Source organism: Crinia signifera, chromosome 7 (assembly GCF_055691185.1).
Source record: "Crinia signifera chromosome 7, ASM5569118v1, whole genome shotgun sequence".
In the NCBI taxonomy this organism is placed as follows: domain Eukaryota; kingdom Metazoa; phylum Chordata; class Amphibia; order Anura; family Myobatrachidae; genus Crinia; species Crinia signifera.
Window position 1 is genome coordinate 130,697,418 of NC_139223.1, and position 26,375 is coordinate 130,723,792.

Genomic DNA, 26,375 nt, shown 5'->3' on the forward strand with positions numbered 1-26,375 from the left:
TGGCTCATCAGGGGGGGGGGGGGGGGAGGCAGCTTGTGCTGCCTGGGTTCTGGGGAGCCCTCCTCCCCTCCACATACGTTCTAGGGCAGGCAGGGAGACTTCAATCTCCCTGCCTGCCACTGTCCCACGGCTCCCTGCAGCGGATGCTCGTACGCTGCAGGGGTTAAGATTCGCCGCGAGGGGCAACGAGCCCCTGCGACATTGAATAGTGTCTAAAGACCCGTGACGGAGAATCTCCAAACATGGAGAATCTCCATAAAAACACGGCGAGTGCATGGCGAGAGAAAAAAAACCTCTCGCCATGCAAGGAGAAAATTCTCAGTACAATCGTGGCCCATGTTTAGTCTGCCGATAATCGCTCAGTTACATGAACATTGGCATTGTGCTCAAACATGCATTAGGCCCTTAGTCTCTGCTATAAAATACTTTTCATTGTGCGCTGTATATTTTATTAACGTATGTTTTTTATTTCATTGCAATAATACCCCATGACTACTATGTAACTGTGCTGCACCTTCTTGGTGTTTCATGAATGCATTTGAATGAAATGTTTATGATGCTGGTTCTACTCTCATTGTAACAATGAGCCCTACAACTGTCCACCTTGTAGGTCACCGCTACTGCAGAAAATCACTGCTTATCACTATTCATGAAATCTGCTGCTGTAATGACATAAGCAGCAGAGGCAAACGGCCTCTCAGTGCTGCTCACATGTTCTATTTGGAAACTGGGCCAGTATGATTAATGAGTCCCAGGCTGGAGAGCTGCCTTGGAAGTGTAAGAATGTTACCGAGTCTATTGTTAATTAGGATAATGCATCTTTTCCAGGTATGGACTGCGTGAGTTTGTAGTCATTTCTCCAAATGCTAATGACGCCGTTATCAGTGAATCCAAGTGCAATCTTCTCCTGAGCTCGGTGTCCATTGCTCTAGGAAATACTGGCTGGTGAGTAACAGACGGTGGATGGTTTAATAGTGTGGTGAAGATAACATTAATGAGCTACAATGCGTAGAAGCCAATTAGTCATTGGCTTTTAGTAATTTGCCTTGTACTTGACTGATCTCGGCTACTATCTGGTTGCTGTGTATTATAACAATACTTGAGCTATTTGCTCTATGCAATTCAGCCTCTATACATAAAGATTTTAGACCTGTGTGTGGTGCAAACACAGACTGTCTAGTTTTGCACCCAGCCTGGTGAGTCATAGCCTTCTGACACTAGCAGAGTTACACAGGACCTGTTAGCTAAGTCCTGCCAGGCATCACCCGCTGCGTGGCCTATTGAGGCTGGAAGTGTGAGCGCACATCTGTATAATATGATCTCCTGAATGTAGACATTATGGGACTCATATTGGTTGGCTGGCAAAGCAGCGTGATTTCACTGCTTTGCCAGCCTTGTAGCGGCATCCCCTGTTCGCCCGAACGCCTGTGCCCCCATATACATCCATATCGCTGCTTCTTCCAAGGAAGTAACAATAGCTATTCCAACTGTACCTGAATTAGCCCTATTCTCAATGCTGCCAACTGTGCCAGAGCAGCTGCCTGTAAGAAAGCGGAGCCCCCTCCCTCCTCCACAATTCATCATTCCATTTGGCACACTTATCTCCTACAGTATATTGGCAGCTGTTTCCATGAATGTCATTGCCAATTCTCTGGGATATGGTCTCCTTACTATAAGGCCCACACGGTGTAGGTTTCCTTTCACTGCCCTCCCCGCCAGCAGCATCTCACCCATTGCCCCGTTCCTTCATATACTAACATTACCCAACCTCTTATCTCCTCTTCCCTAACCTGTATCCCCCCCCGTTCTCTTGACTATGGTAGACCACACCATGTATACTATACCTACATGTATTAATGAGCTGGCAGTACAGGAAGATTTAGAGGCTGTGAGCTTTGAAATGACAGATGAAAAGTAGATATATGTAGGGTTTGGCACCTAGGCCATGGCAATATCTATGCTTCTTGCATAATACATGTGCCACAGTTATAATTAGCTATCACACTAGCAAAGTTCATTAGGGATATGACCCATGCAGACCAGCAAGTGAGCCCACATGAGCCTGCTGGGAGATGCCTCATGTATATGTACAGAGTAGGTGGAATTACACACTAGGGGTGATGACCTGGGCCAGATTAACAATAAGGCCTGGATGGAACTGCAGCTCCAGGCCTCCATACCATAATAGGACCATGACCACCAGCTGGTCATTTGGTTGTCCATAAATCATAAGTATTAAAATTGCATTTCTATTCTCCACACAACATGATGCACGTTTTGTACTTTTATATATTTAGGGAGACATTGGGGCTTATTGTGTATGGGTTCTCCATGCCTCCGTCGCATAGGCCTCAACTCCTCCACCTCTCATGTTAGGCCCCTGAACATTTTTAGCTCCAGGCAATTAAGGCCCCATACACTACACGATTTTGCACTATTTTAGTCGATTCTGACCTTTTGGGAAGGTATATTGTTTGTAAAGTCTCAAACCGTATGTGTTTTCCATCTTATCTGATCCAATGCATTGAGTCAGGTAGGAGCCCCTAGATCGCTAGTACTGCACCATTGATTTATCGAAATCACATGGAATCTGAAGGAAAAAGGAGTGGTTTTTTTTTTTTGTGCATGCAAATATATCACAGGACGTTTGACAGTCCCTCTAGCCCTCTAATCTAGCCCAGATTTATTATATGGTACCGTTGTATACCATAAGGTATACCTCATTGCATGAGATATATCTTTTGCAAAAATTACACCAAAGTACCAAATCGGATGGAATCACTCCCGGGAAGATCCAGGGGGAGTTCAAGGGTCAGACATATGGTTGTAGTGTATGTGGTCCTTAAATCTGGACCTGGTGATGACTTGTAGCAGACTAGGGGCCTTATTCTAGTTTACTCTTTCTGCCAAAATCCTTCTTAGATGGACAAAACCATGTGAACTGCAGGGGGGGCAGATGTAAAATGTGCAGAGAGAATTAGATTTGGGTGAGTTATTTTGTTTCTGTGCAGGGAAAATACTGCTTTATTTTTACACTGCAATATAGATCTCATTTTGAAGTAAAACCCCACCCAAATCTAATTCTCTCTGCACAAGTAACATCTGCCCCACCTGCAGTGCACATGGATTTGTCCATCTAAGAAAGATTTCGTCATAAAGAGTGAACTAGAATAAGGCCCTAGGTGCACACGCAGTCAATGCGAAGGTGACAATCACAGCTCTGCATATGATCACATTTATGCTCTTTTTCTGTTCACTGTTATATTGAATAAGTTCTACCCACATTGCTGCCTGCAGAGAGCAGACGTCTGAATCTTCCACCCAGTGTTCTCAGATAGCTGACGCCGCACAGCTGCTCCCCCATGTAATGGCGAGGTTCTAAAATGACGTGCGGTATGCAAGAGCAGTCCAAACACATGACTGACAGTGATGTGAAATAAGAAGTACTGGTGACTCTGCTGTCTAAGAATGAGGGATAATGAGTCTACCAGCCCATGGAAGCTTAAACCTCTTTCTAGTTCATGCAGGGAAGCTGGTGATGTTTAACTGTTAGATATCAAGTCCTGGCATGCTGGGACTTGTGATTCCACAACAGCTGGATAGCCGCATGCTGCTTAGCTTTGCCCTAGTTCATGTAACTTAGATAAATCTAGGACAAAATGCGGCAGCTGTACCCGTCGCGGGCACCTGCGCTCTTACCATATTTAGCTTAGTACATGTTTCACCTGCCCAGATGGCTGTCCACGGACCCATACTACACAACGTCTGATGGTGATTTGTGGATTAACTAAATATTTTACAGCAGGCTCTATAAATAACCCGGATACATTATTCTTTATTATGGCAGCCTCATGAAGTCCCCAGGGATGTCTGCGGATGGCTTTCGCCTGAGGGCTGCTCCATGTCCCAGTTAAATATGCACATATTTCATTGTATGAAAAGTTCCGGTATTGTGTTGTCACAATTCATTGTCAGACGCATCACTTTCATTTCCTAATTTGAGTTTCACCAGCTTCCTTAATTGCAATGTCCTCACTGCACCTTCTTTAACCCTTATATTGACTCATACCTTGATATTGGGACTTATTATTTTGTGTATTTAATGGTAACATTTGGCAAAAATAGTCAGATATTTAGCTTTGTAGAAACACGATCTGTTTACATTGATATCCTATGACATATAACTATCATAGGTGTTCAGTCTAGCTGTACTCTGCACATGGGAAAAGTATATTATACAGCTATGTGCGTCCAGCACGTTGTTTCTGAAATAATGAAGACAACAGTCTTGCTGCTGCTGTCCAGGGGCCGGATCTACCATTAAGCAGCTGCCTAGGGGATCCACACTTTCACCTGAGCTTCTGGAAGTCTGAAGTTTTGTCTAGGGTGCCAATAACCTTGCATCAGCTCTGCTGCTGGCTCATCATAGAAGTGCTGATCTGTATTTTTGTGCCTTAATTGTTGTAGTTTAAATGACTATAGCATTGCATAGTAACTCTTAAAGGTCTATACACCGCTCATCGCTGCCCTGTACACACTGTTCGGCTTTCCGGCTGAAAGCTGCTGAAACGAGTAAACTGAGCTGCTTTCAGCGCAAAGTCGCCCACTGTGTATAAGAGAGTAACTTTGTACATGGGCAAAACCATGCTGTCCTGCAGGCGGTAATGTGCAGGGATTTGGATTTCAGATGCACGTATCCAAGCTTCAAAGGGAATTGCAGTGTAAAGCTGTCCGGCATGTGTACAATGTGCTTTGTCCATATAGAAAGTTGCTTTTTTTTTTGCTTTGCTCCCAACTCTCCATCCTCCCGCATCATGCACGAGTTACTTTGCCATGGCACCGCTCGGCACCCGTCTGTCTGCATGGCATCCAAGCAAAGCAACAATACTTGGTGCCTGGTCAGACTTTTCGGCCATTCACCCATCTGGCTTTCTACTGAGAAGCCCTGCAGTGAATCATAGCTTCTTCACAGTAGCTCTGTCTACATCTTTGGTGGCACCAACCTACATGTTCTAGATTGTATGTCAAGTACATTATCAGCTGAATCGTGCAGCTTTACTGCCTCTCACTCCCCTTGCTGTCTGCACCCTCTCTACTCTGGTGTGTAACCTGGGGTGACAGGGGCGGCTTGCGATGTTGTAGCAACAGATGATGCACAGTCATGCTGTATTTTCCTTGCAAGGGTCACTAGTGCCGGGAGAGGCGCAGTCAGGGTCATCTTTTACTCATAAGAAGTATTATACTTTTTAGTTTTATTGAAGCGGGATACGGTCATTGGGTCACCAGCAAGTTGTTAGACAGTCATTAGGTCGACATGCATTTAGGTCAACATATGTCTAGGTCGACATGGGTTAGTTGGACAGGGTCATAAGGTCGACATGGATTATGCCGACAGTGAAAAGTTCGACATGGGGGTTTTCACTGTTTTTTTAAGCCACCATGTGCTGACAGGCGGTATTTCATGCCCTACCATCCACTAGGGGTGGCAGGAGAATAAAATAGTGTGCTGTGCGTAGCAAGGCACCGTGCCCAAAGCATGGCAAGCGGACGCGGTGCACTTTAACCTGTGTGCATGTCGACTGTGTCGACATTCGGGTAAAAAAATGTGAAAAACCCCATGTCAACCTTTTGACTGTCGACCTAACCCATGTCGTCCTAATGACCCTGTCGACCTAACCCATGTTGACCTAGACTCATGTCGACCTTCCTGCACGTCGACCTTCCTGCATGTCGACCTAATGACTGTCTAACAACTTGCTGGTGACCAACTGACCACACCCGTTGAAGCTATATATTTGTTTTCATATAGTCTTGGAAACTTTCTGCTGTTAGAATAAACCTTAACATTGCTGCTTTGTTCACAGTTATCTACCTGTTCTTAAAAAAAGAAGAAAGCAGTTTTACCTCCTATTTGCTGCACTGGCCTATTATTAAATGTGCAGAATAAGCTATTTGTACTGTTTTATTACTTTTTTTTTGTAAATGCCCGCTGGTCTCCTCTGGAGCTATGTTCGCCTTCATTCCCAAGACGTTGATGATTGTAGATCCAGGGGCTACCGCTTTATATTGGAAATTCAAAATAGCTGCAAAGGCGACCAATGGGATATTACTGGTAGAAACAGATGTGCCCAGGAGATGCTGAGGTATTTTGGGAACTGTGAGGAGAGAGGAGCTGCGAGTGACCCTCCTGCTGTAAATAGTACTAATGTTCCTGGGGAGCGCCCTGTGCTACACAGATCTGTGTGCTACGTACTGATTGAGGCTGTGCAGTAATGCTTACACTCTTCTTCCAGCCAGGTCCCAGTCTTTGTGCAAGTGCATCAAAAATGGAGGAAACTTTACGTGGGCGAGTGCCAAGGACCGGGAGTGCGGACAGATTTCGAAATGGTTCATTTGCGGAAAGTGCCAAACCAGCACACCCATTTATCAGGACTTCTAGACATATTTAAATCAAAACTTGTATGTACACATTTATCACTTATTGTTACATGGATCCTTCTTCATGTGAAACTATATTGCCCATTACTGTAGGTTTATTTCTCAAGTACTACAGGTATTCTAATAGCCATATATCCCCAATAGTGTAAGAATTATAATCATCATATATCACTTATTAAATAAAATCAAGTTACAGTAAATTCTACTCCCATCCCTACCTATCCACAGTGACAGATCTTCCCTGTTATGGCCCCTACACACGGAGAGATTTTGGGTCATTTTCTAAGCAATCTGCCTAAATTAGACTAAAAAATAGCCCAAAATCGATGCGCGTGTAGGGGCCATAGCAATAACGGAAGCAGTATGAAATCCCGGCGGTCGGGATCCCGGCGTTCAAAATCCCGACGCCGGAATCCCGACCGCCGAAATCCCGACAAGGGGGGGACGTGGATCGCCCCCCCTTGCGGGCTTGCTGCGCACGCCACGCAGCGGGCCCGGTGCCTCGCTACGCTCGGCACACTAATTTATTCTCCCTCCAGGGGTGTCGTGGACACCCCAGGAGGGAGAAAGTGTCGGGATTTCGGCGGTCGGGATTCCGGCGTCGGGATTCTGAACGCCGGGATCCCGACCGCCGGGATTTTAACTGCATCCCGCGATAACGATATGTGGCCCTCCCTCGTCTAGATTTATACTGCATGCAGCATGAAACCACCAAGATCGCCAGTGTTCTCTCCGGAGAACACTGGCCGTGCCAGAAAAAAAACACATCATCCTTTAGACTGTCGACCTTCCCAATGTCAACCTAATGATTGTGTTAACCTTTTGACCCAGTCGACCTTAGGCATGTTGACCTTTTTCATGTGTTGCCCTTCAATGGCCGACCCAATGTATGTCAACCTAATGACCGTATACCCATTGAAGAGGGAGCAGAATAGGTCAAATTCATATAACACCTTTTTAATCCCATGTTGACTAATGCATATATAAATGTGTATCTGCTTCAGGTAGCACTGTAGTACTTGTAACTGTGTACTCTGAAGCCTAATATTTGGAATATTCTATATCATGAAATATGTTTTTGTCAGTAGTCGTTAGAAGACTATTAATAAAATCCAAGTTCATTCTATGTGGAACATTGGTCAATACCACAAAAGGGTTCCCATTCCTACGTTTGCAGATTGTCCATTTTGTCCCCCTTGCAAATATATTAAGGAACAGACCACAAGCCATCCGCAGTGTTATAGTAGGGCATTACTAATGGCTGATTATGCTGTCCGTGCTGGCTGGCTTCATTCAGAGAATAGAAATCCCAATTGGGGTGGGGTCCTGTCTGTTTGCTATGACACAATTTACTAAACAAAAGCTGTCCAAAGCATGCACCCTTTTAAGTCAAGATGGGACTAATAAATATTGAATATGGGGTAATCTGTGATCCCTTGTCACTAAGAAATATACTAGTTAATGTGCTGAAATGGTATCTAAAAGTATTTCAAAATATCATAAAACCAAAGTGTATTGGGCCAGCATATATCCAGTGCTTTCTGGGTCGCAGCCCTGTCCTCAGGATAATCGCCTGTGTAGAAAGTGTGTGCACGGGCGATTTATCCTGAGGACGGGGCTGTGACCCAGACAGCACTTGATATATGCTTGACAAAGGATTTGTATAGTTCTACTTCCATACATTTGTTCAAGACTATACTGAACAAAGTTTGTTATTTTTTACACTACTAGAATACTGCTAAATCTGTCTCGTTTGGCTAAATTAGCTGAAAGTGTCAATATTTCTGGAACAATTAGTATTTTACCGCATTGTATTTTTTATATATCCATATGTTTAAAACATACTTGCCGACTTTTCGAGAAGCCTCTCCGGGAGAAGCCCAGAGAGGACAGCCGGATCTTCAGGTCAGGGGGCGGGGACGGGGCTGATGACTGAAAGCCCCGCCCCCAATCCAGGCAAATGCTGCGATTCACGGGTCTGCGAGTAGGGGGTGGGGCTAAAATGACGCGATTTGCGTCATTTTAGTCCCGCCCCTTGCTGCAGACCCGTGAAAAAATGGTAATTAGTGCGGAAAGAAAGGGGGGGGGGGGTGCGGGGGCGGCCAGGCAAAAGCGGGAGGATTGATGACCTTCCCGGGGGCCGGGAGGGGGACCCGATTTTCAGGAGCCTTCCGGGAATTCCGGGAGGGTAGGCAAGCCCGGTTTAAAAATGTTTATTCTTGTTCTATGGGAATATTTTTCTCTCAAAATAAAAAAATTTCCAGCTTCAGATATATTAAAGATGTTACAGATATGTGAGTAATGGCATCTGTACTGTTTGTAGGGCTGTCCACTGTCTGCGCTGCCCCCGATAAACATTGCCATCCGCTTCACGTACATCCTGCAAGACTGCCAGCAGTACTTCTGGCCCCAGCAGCCACCAGGTATGAAGCACTGAGATACATCCTTCCCTGATAGTCTGTAGTTGTTCCGTTGGTTATCTTGTATTAACAAATGAATTGCAGTTTTATAATGATTTGCTGAATAAAATCCTGGTTGTTTAAGTATTATAAATACAGTGGTGAATAAGTCACATACAATACCAATCAAACATTTTAGAACACTCATTTTTCCCATTTTCAATGAAATTAAAGCAATTCAGGTCCAGTGAATAACCTGAAATAGAACAGAGCTAAGCACTAAACCGATAAAGGTTGATGGAAGATTAGGTGTAGGCAAAAGCTGCAAAATAATGTAAATTCAAGTGTAGTAAAAAAAAAAATCAGGGAATTAGTAATGGCGAATGATAAACTTACAGCTGTTCTGCAGCAATGAAATGGCATCTGGGACTGTGAAAGACAGCTAATGGACCCCTGACTGGAAGAAGGTCTTATGAGCTGATAATCAAAATGTGAACTCTGGATCAACACACAGAATTGTTGTACACCATTAGGTAAATGAAAGGAAGTATCCATAGCATGGTGAGATTTATTGACTAAGCATGTGCTAAGAAAGCATTGCCCTTTTACATTATGGTCTTAAATATGCTGCTCAGTAAATAAACTCAGCATTGCGCTTGGCTGTGAATCAGGCCCTCTGTGTTTAAAGATGCCCTACATTTCTATTAATCTATATGCTGGACTGATACTATGCTAGCCTGTTTTTCTTCGGCGACCAGAAATCGGTCCCATATAAAGCTGTGGTCCCCCAATCGCTCTTTTGTGCTACAAATGTTTCTAAAGCCAAACAGAATGGCCGGTGTAATTATGTCCGCATGTACTTGTAAACACGATTCAGTCTGCAGATAATCTCTCTCTGAACATCAGCAACTGCGTGCAAACATGAGTTAGAGCCTTGGGGGCTATTCAATCTCTCGCCGCTATTACCGACGGAGGAATTAGTGGTGGGGCCCTATTCGATGCTTGGCTTTACAAGCAGTCGGGCTCGTTCTGCTGAGAGCGGCTGGAAATTGTCGAGCTCCCGGACGCAGTTCGGCGATTTCCGGCTACATCTCGCGGCTGGTTGTTAGCATATATTTGGCCAAATATATGAACCGGTCCACCAATGTTGAGGTTACCTCTGTCAAGCAGGTCCCTAACACTCTGGGGTTCACATCTGGGGCACAGGGCCCCCCTTCCCCCAGGCATCACATAAATTAAATAAAGCAGTGGAATGTTGCACAGTATTGTGTGGTATACAGAGTGTAAGGTGTGTGAAACAACTACTCAGTGTAATACAGTAGGTGTTACAAAAATAATAAATACATATGTGTAACCCAAAGGGTGTTGGGGTACTGCACAGCAGAGGTGACCTTAACATTGGTTGGAATGTTCATATCTTTAGCTAAATATATGCTAACAACCTCTTATATGTAAATTAAATTAAATAAAAAGTAATATATATTATGTTGGCAATAATGATTGCATAGGGCACCTGCACCCCCATATCACATTGCAGTGGCTTGCCTTCTTCCTATAGTGCATCCTGATGCCAACTTCTACCGGGATAAATGGTCACATGCACCCGTCGGTCCACATGATGTAACATAAAATGTTTAATCAGACCAGACCACCCTGTTTTATTTTTCCATGGTACAGTTTTAATGCTCACATATTCTTTGTCTGCAAAGGCACTCTGACTGGTCAGCAGCGATGTGTGTTCACACACATTTCTTTCATACCCAGCATTAACTTAGCAGTTTGTGCTACAGTAGCTTTTAGGACCAGATGGGCTAGTCCTAACTCGTTCTCACATCAATAAGCCTTGGGCTCACATGATCCTGTCGCCTGTTCACTGGATTTCCTGGATTTCCTTCCTTTGGTAGATGCTTATACATTAATTAATGAATCAAAGTCTTTATCAAAACATAAAATCATATACATAAAGTGCATATAGATAGAATAATGGCAAAAAAATAAACAAAGTTCATTAGATCAGGCTAGGAGCCATATACTTATCAACAACATTAAAAAAATGCATACATATATAAATCTTCATGTTTGGTGTATGCAATATATTGTGTGTGTGTGTGTATATATATATATATATATATATATATATATATATATATATATATATATATGTATATGTGTGTGTTACATTGAAGTGATACATACATTTCTTTCTAGGTCACTAAGCTATATAATAGTATATAAAGATGATCTAAATTCATCAAGTAGTGTGTGTGTGTATATATATATATATATATATATATATATATATATATATATATATATATATATATATATATATATATATATATATATATATGAGTCTTCTAAAAGTTAGGGCCATACTAAACTTTTGGACAATGCAACGGAGGGGGAGGAGAGGTGCTTTGTTCTGTCTATGACCCAACTGCCTAACTAGCCATGAATTCTATTGTCTGACTACATTCTTGCACATAAAGATTTATTGTTTAATATCACCATTGATCTGTTAATTGTGTGTTCTAACATATTCTGTACATTTGTGTTTTTTTGGGGGGTAGATATTGATGCTGTTATTGGTGGAGAAGTTGGGGGACTGGAATTTGGAAAACTTCCTTTTGGTGCTTGTGAGGATCCTATAAGGTTGGCCGAATCATAATTAACTGTTTCTTTAATTATACTATAGTAGTTTATCATTACTTGTCTTCACTTATTAGTGTGTACTGTGTTTTCTCTGCTCCAAACCCTGTTTGCGTAATTACTTCCCATTTCATCTGCTATTTGTGTTGTTTTGACTTGTGCATATATCCTTGTGTACCCTGTTATGTGGCTGGGTCTCACCCATTGCTGGTAACTAGAACATCACTCAAATATAATGTATATACATGGAATTAGATTTAATCTATATTGACTGCAAGAGGCAAAGATCTTATGTAACCCTGTACATACTTCTATCCTATGGTATTAGAATGCTAGGTGAGATGAGGGTAGGGATGCCGGATTCCTGGGATCCCGAGATTGGAATCCCTAAACTAAAAATGCCCCCCCCCATCCCCCACAGTAACTTACTTGGGGGGAGCGGAGGGGTCAGGTGGGGGCAGTGGGTGGGTCATGTGGAGGCAATAGTTGGGTGTTGCGCTGGGCGGTGAGGTGGCTAATTTTCTGAAGTGAAGCCGGGAGCGGGGGGTTACGGCGGCTTCCAAAGGCCTGCGCAGCGTGACCTATGACCTAATCACGCTGCACAGGCTGCACGCCAGGGTCGTGAACATACGCGGCAGAGTATGAGCAAGTGCTCAGACGCTGTCTGGCATTAGACTTTGCATGGAATCCCGGACATTTTGGGGCCAAATTCTGGGATCCCGTCGATCCCAGGATTGGCCACCCTAGATGAGGGTCACTTTCTTATGAACATCTCTAGACTGATTGCCGGCCCAAATTAAGATTTCACTGCATTTTCTCTCAGCTTCACCTCATCTGCTTTTTAGATGTGTAATTGCACTGGCCTTCTCATTATCTCTCTTGATATTTGCATGGATTATGCATATTAAAATTGAAGAATTAAAATAATCCTAATATTTTTAGAATACAAATTGGATCTAAGGTCCATACACAAAGGATGTTTTTGCCCAGCATGTATGGTGAGAGATGATGGGGAAAATCGCTGGGCTGCAAAACACTGAGCATTTTCCTCCCATTTTAGCAATTTTTCCCCCGGGAGCTGCTTTCAACGCAAAGTAGCCAAGTGCGTATGGGCCTTTAGAAAATTTCCAGCTACATTCAGCAAACTTTCCTCTTGATAGAGACTATGCATTTGTTTTAAACATGTTTTTTATTGAAGCATCTCATTTAACAAAATATATATTTCCTTCATGCCATTGGTGGCCACTGGGACAGTGGGAAGGGGGCGGAGCCATGGCGACAGGCACCAAGTAGCTAACACTTTAGTGGTGCAGCCCAGGCCCCTCCTTCCCCACACTCCATCCTAGGTCAGTTTTTTCTTGGTGCCTAGGAGCACAGGCACGTTTTTTAGTAGCTGCTGCAGTTTTCTGCAGCGTGTTTTTTAAAAAAGTTTTTTTTTTTTTTTTACACTTGCGGTGAGCAAGCCGGGTGGACCACCCAGGCTGCTCACCTGCTCCGGAGCCAGCTCGTCGTGAACTGCCACGGACCTGCAGGCTGGGTCCCAGCACAGAGGGACCGTGCGCCACGGAGCAGGTAAGCCGCACTTTCCCCCCCTCCCTCCCCACAGCACGCAGCGGTATCGCGGCTGGGGGAGACGCGAGACAGAGACGCTTCCCGATGGAAGCTTGACTCTGTCCCGCAACGGTGACCGCAATGAGACGCGAGGCAGAGAGGCTTCCCGATGGAAGCTTGACTCTGTCCCGCAACGGTGACCGCAATGAGACGCGAGGCAGAGAGGCTTCCCGAGGGAAGCTTGACTCTGTCTCGCAACGGTGACCGCAACTAGGCGTCTAGATGTAGATGCCGGAGGGAGGGAGCCCAGCGCACTTAGCCGCCGGGGGTTGGTGCGCTCCCGGCGGTTTCCTGGCAGTGACACTCGGTCCCCACAGGGGAAACCGAGGCCACTAGACCACTAGGGCTGTTTTTTGTAGCGGTGGGGGCCGCCATATTTTTTCTCAGCCCTGGCAAGGTTCCAGGAGGGGGGGAGGTCCCTCACCTCCTCCCCGCCCAATCCCCGGCAGGGAGCCTCTATATGAGTTCCCGCCGGGGACTGCCAGCGTCCTGTCCTAATGGAGGCTTGACTCTGTCACGCATCGGTGCAGAGGAGCAGCAGGAAGCAGCTTTTGTGTGTGGACACTGTGGCACCCTTCCTTCCCCAGTCTTCAGACGGGTCAGGTTGTACTACATTGACACTGCACCCTTGAGGTGTTCAGTGCTGTGTTTTCACACCCCTCTCTATATAGGGTTTTTTTCTGTGCAAATCTCTCTATTCACTCTGTCTTGTATTGAAGTGCAATAGAGCATAGCCATGACTTCTAAGTCAGGCTCAAAGTCCACAGGACCCTCGCGGTCAGGGGACGCTCCTGCCCTGAGGGCCTTTAAGTGTGTTAGGTGCAAGGAGAATTTTTCTTCCACCTCGACAGACCATGGGGGTGTGTGTACACGCTGTAATGGTGGGGACTCTGTGGATTCGGCCCCGTCACAGGCATCCCATTCCGGGGAACCGGGTTGGGCGCAGGCCCTGACGACAGCCATGAGGGACCTTGCTGAACAGCTAGCCGCTTCCCGTTCACACCCTCAGCCCCCACCAGTGCTGAGTCAGCCTTCACAGGCGACTCTTCCACCAGCTCAACCGGCTCCGCTCACGCAGTCCCAGCCTCAGTTGCTGACGCTGGCGCCTGAGCCTGTTTGGGTACAGGGCCTTTCTTCCTCAGTGCAGGGACTGGTTCAGGTTTCCTCCTCTCTACAGAACCTGCTGGGTGCCGCTAGCAAGCGCAAGAACCCCAGAGCCCGCACCCAGAGAGCTGACTCTACGGGGACGGATACTTCAGAGGACGACCAGGCGGACACAGATGACCCTGTTGACCTGGATGACCCGGACGACCCTGACGAGGAGGCTACATCCCAGGACGAGGTTATGACCCAGTCCAGGGTAGATGCGCTGGTGAAGGCGGTCCGCTCTTGCTTAAACATACAGGAGCCAGACCAACCCCCTGCGGAGGAGGCACACTCGTTTAAGCGCAAGAAGAAGGATCCGGCTGTGTTCCCATCTTCAACGCAGCTGGAGGGAGATCTGGCAAAGGCCTGGTCTGCTCCTAATAAGAAATTTACAATTTCTAAAAGGATGGTTTCTTCTTATCCCTTTCCGGCAGACGGGCGCACGAAATGGGAACGCCCGCCTCAGGTGGATTCCCACATAGCCCGGCTGGTAAAGGCTACTACCTTGCCTATTCCCACTGTGGCGGCTCTAAAGGACCCCACGGATAGAAAGATGGAACATGTCTTTAAATCTATCTTTACTCATGCGGGTACGCTTAATAGGCCAGCTTTGGCCTCGGCCTGGGTGGCTAGGGCGGTAGGCAAATGGGCAGATATGTTGACGGAGAACATTTCGTCAGGCATACGCAGGTCGGAGCTGCTTTCTCTGGTGGACCATATCAGAGAAGCCTCCACGTATTTGGGCGAGGCGGCCCTGGACACGGCTACGTTAGCCTCTAGGATCTCGGCGTCTTCGGTTGCAGCCAGAAGAGCCTTGTGGCTCCGCACTTGGAATGCGGATGCAGAATCCAAAAAGGCCCTGGAGGCCCTTCCTTTTGTGGGCGATATGCTTTTCGGTCCGGAGCTGGACAAAATTGTGACTACGGTAGCCACTTCCAAGACAGCCTTCCTCCCGTCGGCACCCTCTAAGCCGAAGCAGTCCTTTCGTTCCTTTCGGCCGCAGGGAAAGCCGAGGGGACAATCTTCAACAAGAAGCCGTCCTCCCAGGAGGGAGTCGTTTGGTAAGAGCAGACAGTCCCAGTCTGGCAAACGTCAGCCTCCTAAGGCCCCGGAGAAGGCCTCCCAATGACTCGGGGACCCCTCAGGTCGACTCCCTGCCGGTGGGGGCTCGCCTCCTCCATTTTGCCAACAGATGGAGGGAGACGACATCGGACAATTGGATTTTGAGTATCGTGTCGGAAGGATACTATCTCTCCTTCAACAGGCGTCCGCCGACCCGATTCTTTATCACGGGGCGCCCGGCCTGTCCTCTGAAGGCGGAGGCTCTCAGCGCCTCCGTTCAGACTCTTCTCCAGTCTCGGGTGATAGAAGTGGTTCCTCCTCAGCAGAGGGGCCACGGCTATTACTCCAATTTATTCCTGATCGGGAAGCCGGATGGTTCATTCCGACCAATCCTGAATCTCAAGGATCTCAATTGTTACTTGAACATTCCGCGGTTTCGCATGGAGTCCCTCCGGTCCATTATACAGGCAATGGAGCCGGGGGATTTCATGGTATCTCTGGACATCAGAGATGCATACCTGCATGTTCCGATACATCCGGATCACCGCAAGTACCTCCGGTTTGCAACCAAGGATCTTCATGTCCAATTTCGGGCTCTACCCTTCGGAATCTCTACAGCACCAAGAGTCTTTACGAAGGTGATTGGAGTTATGGCAGCCTTCCTTCACCTCCAGGGAGTGCGGATTCTGCCTTATCTGGACGACCTTCTGATTTTGGGACAGTCCAGAGAACTACTCCTACAACATCTAGGCATTACGCTGGACCTGCTCCAGGCTCACGGTTGGCTAGTGAACTGGCGCAAGTCCAGCCTGGAACCCTCCCAGGAGATGATACATCTGGGAGCGCGTCTGGATTCCCAGGCCCAGAGGGTCTATCTTCCAGACAAGAAGCGGCTGGCTTTGCAGGCCCTCTTACGAGGGTTTCTCAAGCACAGGAGAGTCTCTCTTCATCTATGTATGAAGATTTTGGGCAAGATGGTCTCGTGCTTCGAGATGGTGGAATTTGCCCAATTTCACTCTCGTCCGTTGCAACACCAGATCCTCAAGTATTGGAACCGTTCACCACAGGCTCTGAAGAGGCAGGAGATAGTACTCTCTCAGGAGGTTCGACTATCGTTGCTCTGGTGGCTCAAGCCACGTCACCTGTCCATGGGACGGCCCTTTCTAGTCTCCGACTGGGTACTCTTGACGACAGATGCCAGCCTCAGGGGCTGGGGAGCGGTGGTGGAGGACCGATCCTACCAGGGAGTTTGGTCCCACCAGGAGTCGGGGTTGCCGATCAATATTCTAGAGCTCAGGGCGATCTACTTAGCCCTTCTCCAGGCGGCCCCCCTGATTGGCTCTCGTGCAGTCAAGGTACAGACAGACAACGCCACGACGGTGGCATACATCAATCACCAGGGGGGAACTCGGAGCAGAGCAGCTTTTCTGGAGGTACAGCCAATTCTTCGTTGGGCAGAACGTCACCTCTTGGCATTGTCGGCAGTGTACATTCCCGGCGTCGAAAACTGGGAAGCAGACTTTCTGAGCCGCCAAGAGATCCACTCCGGAGAATGGTCTCTTCATCCAGAGGTGTTTCACTCTCTAACCCTCCGTTGGGGGAGGCCTCAGATAGATCTCCTGGCATCCCGGTGGAATCACAAGTTGCCTTGCTACGGGTCCAGGACTCGGGATCCAGGCGCATTTCTGGTCGACGCTCTGTCGGCACCTTGGCCGTTCGATCTGGTGTACGCCTTCCCGCCAGTGGCTCTTCTTCCTCGGTTCCTAAGAAGACTCAAGCGGGAACGGGTAAGGGTAATCCTGGTGGCCCCAAACTGGCCACGCAGGGCCTGGTATGCCGATCTCCGGCTCATGGCGGAGGAACCTTAGTGGCGGTTACCTCTCCGGCCAGACCTTCTGTCTCAGGGACCCTGTCAACATCCCAACCTAGCTCGTCTCGATTTGACGGCCTGGCTCTTGAGAGGGAGATCTTAAGAGACAGGGGGTTCTCAGATTCGGTGATAAGAACCATGATAGCGGCCAGGAAGCCGTCCTCAGCAAAAGTCTACTACAGAATCTGGAGTTCTTTCTTTCGCTGGTGTGAAGAGCACGAGAAGAATCCAAGGAGGTTCTCGTTGCCCAAGGTTTTGGCCTTCTTACAGTCGGGAGTGGATTTGGGCCTTCAACATTCCACTTTGAAGGTTCAGGTCTCGGCGCTCTCGGTTCTGTTTCAGAGGCGCATTGCGACAAGACCGGAGGTTCGCACTTTCCTCCAAGGGGTCATGCACGTGACTCCTCCCTTTCGGAGTCCCGTAGTCCCGTGGGATCTGCCTTTGGTTCTGAGAGCTCTTCAGGTGGCTCCGTTTGAGCCTCTGGAGTCAGTGGAGTTGCGTTGGCTTTCATGGAAGGTGTGTTTCCTTCTGGCAATTGCGTCAGCTAGGCGGGTCTTGGATTTGACCGCTCTATCTTGCAAGCCACCGTTTTTGGTTTTCCACCAAGATCGGGCAGTCCTCCGTACCAGGTTGGGTTACCTGCCAAAAGTGGTATCCAGGTTTCACGTAAACCAAGAAATCGTGGTTCCTGCTTTCCAGGATTCAAGAAGTGGAGGGGCTCTCGATGTGGTTCGGGCCCTTCGCATCTATGTGGATAGGACCAGGGAGATTAGAAGAACAGAAGCTTTGTTTGTTCTTTATGATCATCAGAAGCGGGGTTGGCCCGCATCTAAACAGTCCATTGCCAGGTGGTTGCGGCTTACGGTTCAGCAGACATACCTCCTGGCGAATAGGCCGGCCCATTCCACTCGCTCGGTAGGATCATCGTGGGCTGCGGTTTCAGGAGTCTCCGCAGAACAGCTGTGCCGCGCAGCCACATGGTCTTCCATGCACACTTTTATACGCCACTACAGGTTTGATACTTTCACCGAGGTCGACTCTGCGTTCGGCCGTGGCGTTCTTTCTGCAGCTCAGGAGCGTTCCCTCCCGTGAGGGGACAGCGGTGGGACGGCCCACTGTCCCAGTGGCCACCAATGGCATGAAGGAAATAAGGGGATTTTTGTCCTTACCTGGAAAATCCTTATTTCTGAATCCTTTGGTGGACACTGGGCGCCCGCCCAGACGCCCCTGATCGGCTGATGGGTTGGTTTTAGGGAATGCTCTTGTTCATGGTAATACAAGATCTCTCTTTGTCTTTCTTTCATTCTCTCCTTTCCTGTGCTCCTAAGTCCGGTGGTAGTCTAAACTGACCTAGGATGGAGTGTGGGGAAGGAGGGGCCTGGGCTGCACCACTAAAGTGTTAGCTACTTGGTGCCTGTCGCCATGGCTCCGCCCCCTTCCCACTGTCCCAGTGTCCACCAAAGGATTCAGAAATAAGGATTTTCCAGGTAAGGACAAAAATCCCCTTATTACAAAATGGGACGAGCCAGCTAGAACTTTGAATTTACTACGTGAGATAAAATAGAGGCTCGGCAAAATCAAAACAAACAGGTCCAGACGGGATGCATCCTAGGGTTCTAATGAAATTAAGGGAGGAATTCGCAAACCCTCTGTATTACATTTGTGACAACTAATTTTAATCTGTTAAGGTGCCTAAGGACTGGAGAATAGCAGAGGTACAGAGGTAGCGGGATTCATCTTTGCAGGGGATGGCGATGGCGTCGCCATCACCTGCCCTGCCGCCATCTGTATGCCGGAAGGAGACGCGCGCGCATGAGGTGCGCGCGCGTCCCCTTCCGACGGTGCTGCCCTCGGTCGCCCATTGCCCAAACCGGGCGACCGCACCCCCCCGTAGCCTCCTCGGGTCCCCCCCCCTGCCCCTCGAGTGGGAGGCGGACAGTAATGCGTCCGCCTCGCCGCCCTGTCGCCCGGATACTGTGACGCACGTGCGCGGGGGACGCACGCGCGTCACAGTCAGATAGCGGCGCCGTGTTGCTGGCAAACCGCCAGCAGCATGCTGCTGGCGGATCGCCAGCAAGGACAAGGCATGATTTATCTGTAGTAGCAATATTTAAAAAAGGAAAGAGGTAACACACAGCAAATTATAGACCTTAACATCAAATTATATAGCTTAACATCAATAGTGGGTAAATTATTGGAGGGAATTTTAAAGGATGGTATCCAAAAACATTTAGAGGCCCAAAGTATAATCAGTATTAACCAACATGGGTTTGTGAAAAATAAGTTTTATGCGGAAGTCAGCAACCAATGGAAATGACGTGGTCTTCTTGGATTTTGCTAAGTCTTTTGATACCGTGCCACATAAGAGGTTGACAAATAAAATGGAGCATTTGGGACTAGGGATAAAGATTTGTAGTTGGGTAGGAAACTAGTTGTGGAATAGAGAACAGAGGCCCTTATTCTGGTCTGTGCGGTACGGCCCGCGTGCGGCCGTACGCCGATGTTTTCGCTCTGCACATGCGCAGAGGTCACTCTGCGCATGTGCAGGGGAAATCGCCGCACAAAAATTTAATACGCCGCAAAGGGGGCGTATAGGGGCGTGAGGGGCTTAATAGCCTCATTTACCTATGAATACGCCCAGCGTTTCATGGGCGTTCCCATGCAAACGCGGGGCGTATGCATGGTAATGAGGCTATGACGCCAGTGATGGGGGCGGAAAGCTGACATCGCCGGATGTCAGCTCTCCGCCCCCATACAAGCTTTCACACGGACGATTGTCCGTGTGGTCTAAGCTTGCGGGAGCTGCTGGAGCGTGCGGCCCTGCCTTCGATGGTCGCCGACCATCGAATGCAGGGGGCAGCTCCCACCATGGTGGAGGCGTACGCCCCACCATTTTCATGCGGATCGCCAGCCGTCCGCGTACGGACGGCCGTGGCGATCCGTATTGTAGGCGGGGATTGGTTTGTGCGGCCGGAGCAACGTATGCGGCTCCGGCCGCACAGACCAGAATAAGGGCCAGAGAGTGGTCGTAAACGGTGCAGTATCAAGTGTGATACCAGTTCTGAATGTAGTACCACAGGGGTCGGTACTAGGGCACCTTTTATTTACCATATATATTAATGATATTGGTGTGAGTATACTCAGCAAGGTTTCCATCTTTGCTAATCACACAAAACTGAGCAGAGTAATTAGAACAATCAATGATGTCTCCACACTTCAGAACGATCTTAATAAAGAGTGGGCAAAAAATTGGAAAATGAGGTTCAATGTGGATAAATGTATTTATTTATTAACAGTTTCTTATATAGCGCATACATATTCTGCAGCGCTTTACAGAGTATAGTTGAACATTCACATCATGCAAGGTTGTACATCTTGTGAGACATAACCAGTGTTCTATCTATAACCTAAGCTGGGTGGCATTGTCAAATCAGAAATGGAAAGGCTCTAGGAGTCCAAATTGATAACAAACTGGGGTGTTGCGCTCAGTGTCATATAGCAACAAAGAAGGCCAACAGGATACTAGCTTGTATAAGAAGGGGTATGGAGACTAGAGACTCAAATGTAATTATGCAGCTCTACAAAGCAATGGTTAGACCGCATCTAGAATACGGAGTACAATTCTGGGCCCCGCAATATAGAAAGGGCATCATAGAACTGGAAAAAGCCTAAAGAAGAGATACAAAACTAATAAAGGGGTTAGAGAATTTAAGTAATGAAGACAGATTGAACAAATTGGGATTATTTACTCTAGAAAATAGACGTTTAAGGTTAGATATGTTTAACATGTACAAATATATCAGGGGCCAATATAAGGAACTGTCAGGCAACCTTTTTGCTTTGAGGTAGGACTCTAGGACACGTGGGCATGAGTATAGATTAGAGGAAAGAAGATTTTGTTCCCTTAGAAGAAAATATTTTTTTAAGGTCAGGGCAGCCAAATTGTGGAACTCTCTTCCTGGAGAGGTGATGTCGACAGACACAATAAATATGTTTTAAATAAGGTTGGACAAACATCTATTGGGCAAAAACATCCAGGGGTACACATAACAATCATAATCTGTCTTTAAATAAATCAGAATACACAATGCATAATAAGGATGTAGCAAATGGATCATACACACTAACCAAGGTGGAACTCGATGGACTCACATCTTTATTTGGCCTTAACTACTATGTAACTATGTAAAAATACAATTAATAATCAATGTTCCAATCAGAAAATATAAACAATGAGCGCTATCTAGAAATAAAACAAAGAGTCATTGGAGGAAACGTGTTGACATTGACTAATACAATGACGAATGGAGCAAAACGTCTTCACTAAAGTATTTTATCCCTAACCCTAACAGTCTCTTCCAGCAGCCTAACCGTCTCCATAATGTCTAATCCTAACCCCACTACTTACCTTCAGGATCCGTTGAGATTCCGCTGCCGGGATCCTGACTGCAGTATGTTTATATAGTTCTCACCCATATCAAAAATCTTTGCTGTTTTAGATTCTTTATCCACAATCGCCTCCACCCAATGCATTCTAAGATAGTTAAAAAAGAAAATTGAGAGACTAACAGAGCAAGCACAACAGAATGCTTCCATGTTGGAATGATTGCCTTATGGGCTGCTACATCATCAGGAGAGTTTTGCCAATGCTCTTGTGTATTTTCAGACATTGCTAGTATGGACCGCTGGCGAGACACATTAGAGCTTACAACAATTATCTTCAAAATGGATCTGGTTGGGTGGTAACCCTAGGGTCTGCTTGAGTATGTTTCACAGCCTATCCTGTAACGCATAATGGACGATAGCCTAAAATAATATACATATGCACATGTAGCCTTTGGCAATCTACATCTTCAATTAGAATGTGGTTGGATGTTCTTTTTATTAAAATATTAAATTCACAAATGGATGTTCTTTAGTGAAGCTTTATGAATGCTCCTATGACACCAAATGGAACACATGCACAATGTCGACAGTGACAAAAGATTGACACAAGCAAGTATGAAATTCGTTTTTCAAATTTTTTTGTCTTAACAGTGTTGGAGTCCTTGTGGATGGTATGAAAAATTGTAAAAAAAATAAATAAAAATCCCCCCAAAAGGCATGTAAACCTTTTGATGGTCTACATAGGATGTCAACCTAGACATTGTCTGTGAGCCACCTAGATACACCCATGCCCAGTTTGCAGTCTGCTCATTTTATCCCCTTGCAATATTATATAAAACAGCAGGATGATTGCGGCAGGGTAATGACAGACCCCCCAAGCCATCCGTAGTGTTCTAGTAGAGCGTTACTAATGGCTGATTATGCCATCAGAGCTGGCTGGCTTTATTCAGATAATAGGAATGGTGCGCGGGGGGGGGGGGGGGGGGTGTCCTGTCTGTTTGCTTTGACACAATTTTTATAGCAGAAGCTGTCCAAAGGCATAAAACCCCTCTTAAGGTCAACTTGGAAAGGGTTGACATGGGTTTTTCACATTTTCTTTTAACTGTCGATCTACCTTCCAGATACATTTTTACCGTTTGTACATTATTATTGCTCTGTATAGCGCTTCAGAACACCTAGGTGGCTTGGGTTGCATAGTGTGGATCCCAGCCCTATCTAGCTTGGCTTGAACTTAACATACTGGGAAAATAAAGTAACATCCATCATCCTCAACGCCTATATCAGGGGTCCTCAAACTATTTTGCTCTGGGACCCCATCAGACAATAAAAGTAAGGTACTTGTGTATTATAGCGGCGCCCCCGATGTTGGTCGTGCAATGTTTTTATCACATCGCATACCATACGACGCGATTTTACACCACTATTCGATTTAAAAATTGTACAAGCACCCTAATGGGTGGTATCAAGCACCCTAAGGGGTGCTTACAATGTAAAATGCACCCCCACGCCACCCCCCACTATGAACGTGAACCCGAATCGTGGCGAGCGGCGGCGTTACGCGTCCTATGACCTTTTCATACCCCCACTATCAACGTCGGCGTGGAGTTGATTTTATATAGTGTTGTGAGCGCAGCGAGCCCGAAGCGTGGCGAGCGCAGCGAGCCCCGTGAGGGGACGCGTATACCTGTGAAGTTATGCGCGTCCCCTTGCGGGGCTCGCCACGCTTTGGGCTCGGTGGCTCGCTGCGCTCGCCACACTTTACATAATAAACTCCACGCCGACGTGGATAGTGGGGATATGAAAAGGTCATAGGACGCGTAACGCTGCCGCTCGCCATGATTCGGGTTCACGTTTATAGTGAAGGGTGACGTGGGGGTGCATTCAACATTGTAAGCACCCCATCGCATTGTATGGCATTGTATGCCATATACAAAGTCATACAATTTTAAAATTGTATGCCATTGTACAACATTGCGCGATATCGCATCGCATACCATCGTATGCCTTATGGTATGCGATGCGATGAGCGCCGCTATAATACACAAGTACCAAAAATAATTACAGAACCCCAGTAAATGACTGCAGAAGGTCATCACATCACGTGTAGTCAGCAGACAGCACATACATGGCAGCATTGTGGAGGTACAGAGTGATGGGAGGAGTCTGAAGTAACAGACAATTCAAAAGATTTTCCAGACTCCTTGAATCACTGACTGAGATTAGAAAAGTCATCAGCCTGATGGTCAGCAACATGGAGTCCCGGCCCCATGCTGAGAAGGTCGGGACCCACTTTGGGATCAGGATCCACAGTTTGAGAACCGCTGCCCTATAAAATCTAATTCCTGCCCGCACCCTTTCTATGCTGCACTGCCTGCCTTGTTTTAGAGCTTCAAAATGCAATAAAATTGTATTTACCAAAATATGTAAAAGTGCAAACCTCTGTATATACAGCTGAGGTGGTGTTATGGAAGAGCCTGAAATATATCAGTGGTGTAATTGTATAATGACTGTAAGCTATTTGCATCATTCCTTGTAGGGTCATTGAGTTCCAATGTCTAGGGACAACATGTATATCACCTGTGCTTCCGACTTTACGTATTCTGGTAGCTGAATTCAGCAATTTAATGACTGTTATTCGAAAACTATTAAATGTTGCTGAGGAAATTGCACATTTACACTCATCCAGTGTAGTCATGCAATATAAGTGCACCATTTGGCCATTTCCATAGAACACTGACCTTTTTTACAGGCTAAATTACACATTTAAGTCACAAGATTAAATGCCATGTTAGACACAGTGAATTGTGCAGGCTACAGGTGGGTTTCCCACACAGGATAATGGGTTTTGAATTCAGAATAAATAGCGTGGAAAAATCTAAGTAACTTCTGATATGTGGGATTTTACAACTTGCTGCAACACTTATTATTTGTTCATCCATGAATTCATTTTCCTGTACAGTGCTGTCTGTAGTAATGTACAGCTATCCGATGCTCTTGCGAAGTTGTTTTTATTTTTCTACTTTCTTTATGGAGGGTACTCTAGTGTCTAAAGCAGGGGTGGGCAATAAACGGCCCTTCAGCTGTTGATGAACTACACATCCCAGCATGCCTTGCCTTCATTTTGCTATATGGCCTTGCTGAAACTTACGCAAAGCATGCTGCAATGTGTAGTTCATCAACAGCTGGAGGGTCGCTTATTGCCCACCGCTGTTCTAAAGGTTTAACAAGTACCCCTTGTATCTGTACGGGATTGTAGTTAATTACACTTTATGGAAATGTGACTTTTTGCATTTGATAAAATGATGCATATGACATAATTACATTATTATATGGTGTAATAATAGTGTTAAATTGACAAGCTGTATTACCCATGACAAAGACGCTGTTTTTGTCCCATCGACTTTTCGTACCTGTCGACCTTATGAACCTCTCGGCCATGTTGTTGATCATATGTGGTCGACATAATATGGGAAGACCCATTGGTCCGTAAAGATGTAAACTTACTGCTAAATGTTCCAAGGTAGTAATCAAATAATTTAAATCTGTGTGCTGTCTAGGCACCTGGAACTGTAATAATAGCAATGCTGGACTGATAATATTATTTGGTCTTATAATGTGTCATTTAGTGAACATAAGGGTCTTTTACAAACTTCATATTAATACATGTGGCGTACAAATGATATAATTTGTTAATGAATACATTATAATTCGTTTTTGAACAGTAATTCTTTATTGTAATTAGTGTAACACTTTGAACTCAGCTTCTTAGTACTGCTTTTTCTACATTTTCTTTTTCCTTAATGTTAGATTGTCTCATTCAGCCCTAGAGAGTCAGAGGTTATAGTACACATTTGTATTCTTGGCCTATGTCTGACTAAAATACTTGTTTTCTTTCTTTACTCAGCCCCCCCAATATCCCCCCCCCCCCCCCCCCACACACACACACACAATTTTTCCTACATTTAGTGCACAAATATGTCCAACCCTATTATGCAGTATTGTAAAGGGCAAAATGACATCTTTACTTAGAGTTTGTAACTTGGTGGAGCAGGACCAAGGAGAAACTTGGGTACTAGGTTTTCTCTATGGCAAGTTCACCAAAGATTAACCTTCATGCCAGCTGAAATAGGCAGTTCTGATACACATCCTTCCCTCCGCCTCTCCTATAAAGAGGCCATGTTCTAACAGACTTTTTGCTCTCTAATGGTTGGCCAAGTCCCTTTGTGGTAGCTGGCCACACCTCCGAGGGTGACTGGCAACACCCTTTAGGCTTATGCCCCTACCACTACATGCCCTAGTCTGACACTGCTAATATGGTATGCAAGTTAGGTTTGACGCATGCTTTGAATTTTTCGGTTAGAAATGTAAATACATTAAATTTGATCTATTCAATTAGTTTAATTTTTCACCTATGTGAAAAAATGGAACTAATTCAATACCCTAATATTCAATTGCGGCCATTTTCGTCGCTATTGAAGGTGTTTTTTCCCAATGCCTTTTCAGCCATTGGCTAATAATGCCTAAACATTTGTCAAAAACAGCCTCAAATTTTGCTAGCAGTGTCGAAAACACATGAATTATTGTCTCATTTGTCAATCCAGGTGTTTTTCACCACTTCAAATTTTTTTCGTCTAGGTGAAAAAGCATCCATCTAATTGAATAGGGCGAATCACCATTTACCATAAAAAAAACAGAGCAAAGTGCTGATTTGTCGCTTAAGTGAAAAATCTGTCCTTATACCGTTGTTAATACTGTCCATTTCAGCTGTTTTGTCATTTTTACCAGCATTTCTGTCTAGCGGTCCAGACTTGGAC

The 26,375-nt window shown here is 46.1% G+C and overlaps 1 protein-coding gene across 2 annotated transcripts in view; it reads left to right on the plus strand.

The window, feature by feature from the left end:
• The window catches only part of RAB3GAP1 (RAB3 GTPase activating protein catalytic subunit 1), a 137,370-nt gene that overhangs the window by 15,054 nt on the left and 95,941 nt on the right, over nucleotides 1-26,375 (plus strand). For both annotated transcript variants that reach the window (XM_083153822.1, XM_083153823.1), the window contains exons 6-9: nucleotides 829-945; nucleotides 6,294-6,459; nucleotides 8,762-8,861; nucleotides 11,408-11,489. In XM_083153822.1, coding sequence (XP_083009948.1) covers nucleotides 829-945; nucleotides 6,294-6,459; nucleotides 8,762-8,861; nucleotides 11,408-11,489 — 465 coding nt within the window. The remainder of the gene's footprint in view (nucleotides 1-828; nucleotides 946-6,293; nucleotides 6,460-8,761; nucleotides 8,862-11,407; nucleotides 11,490-26,375) is intronic.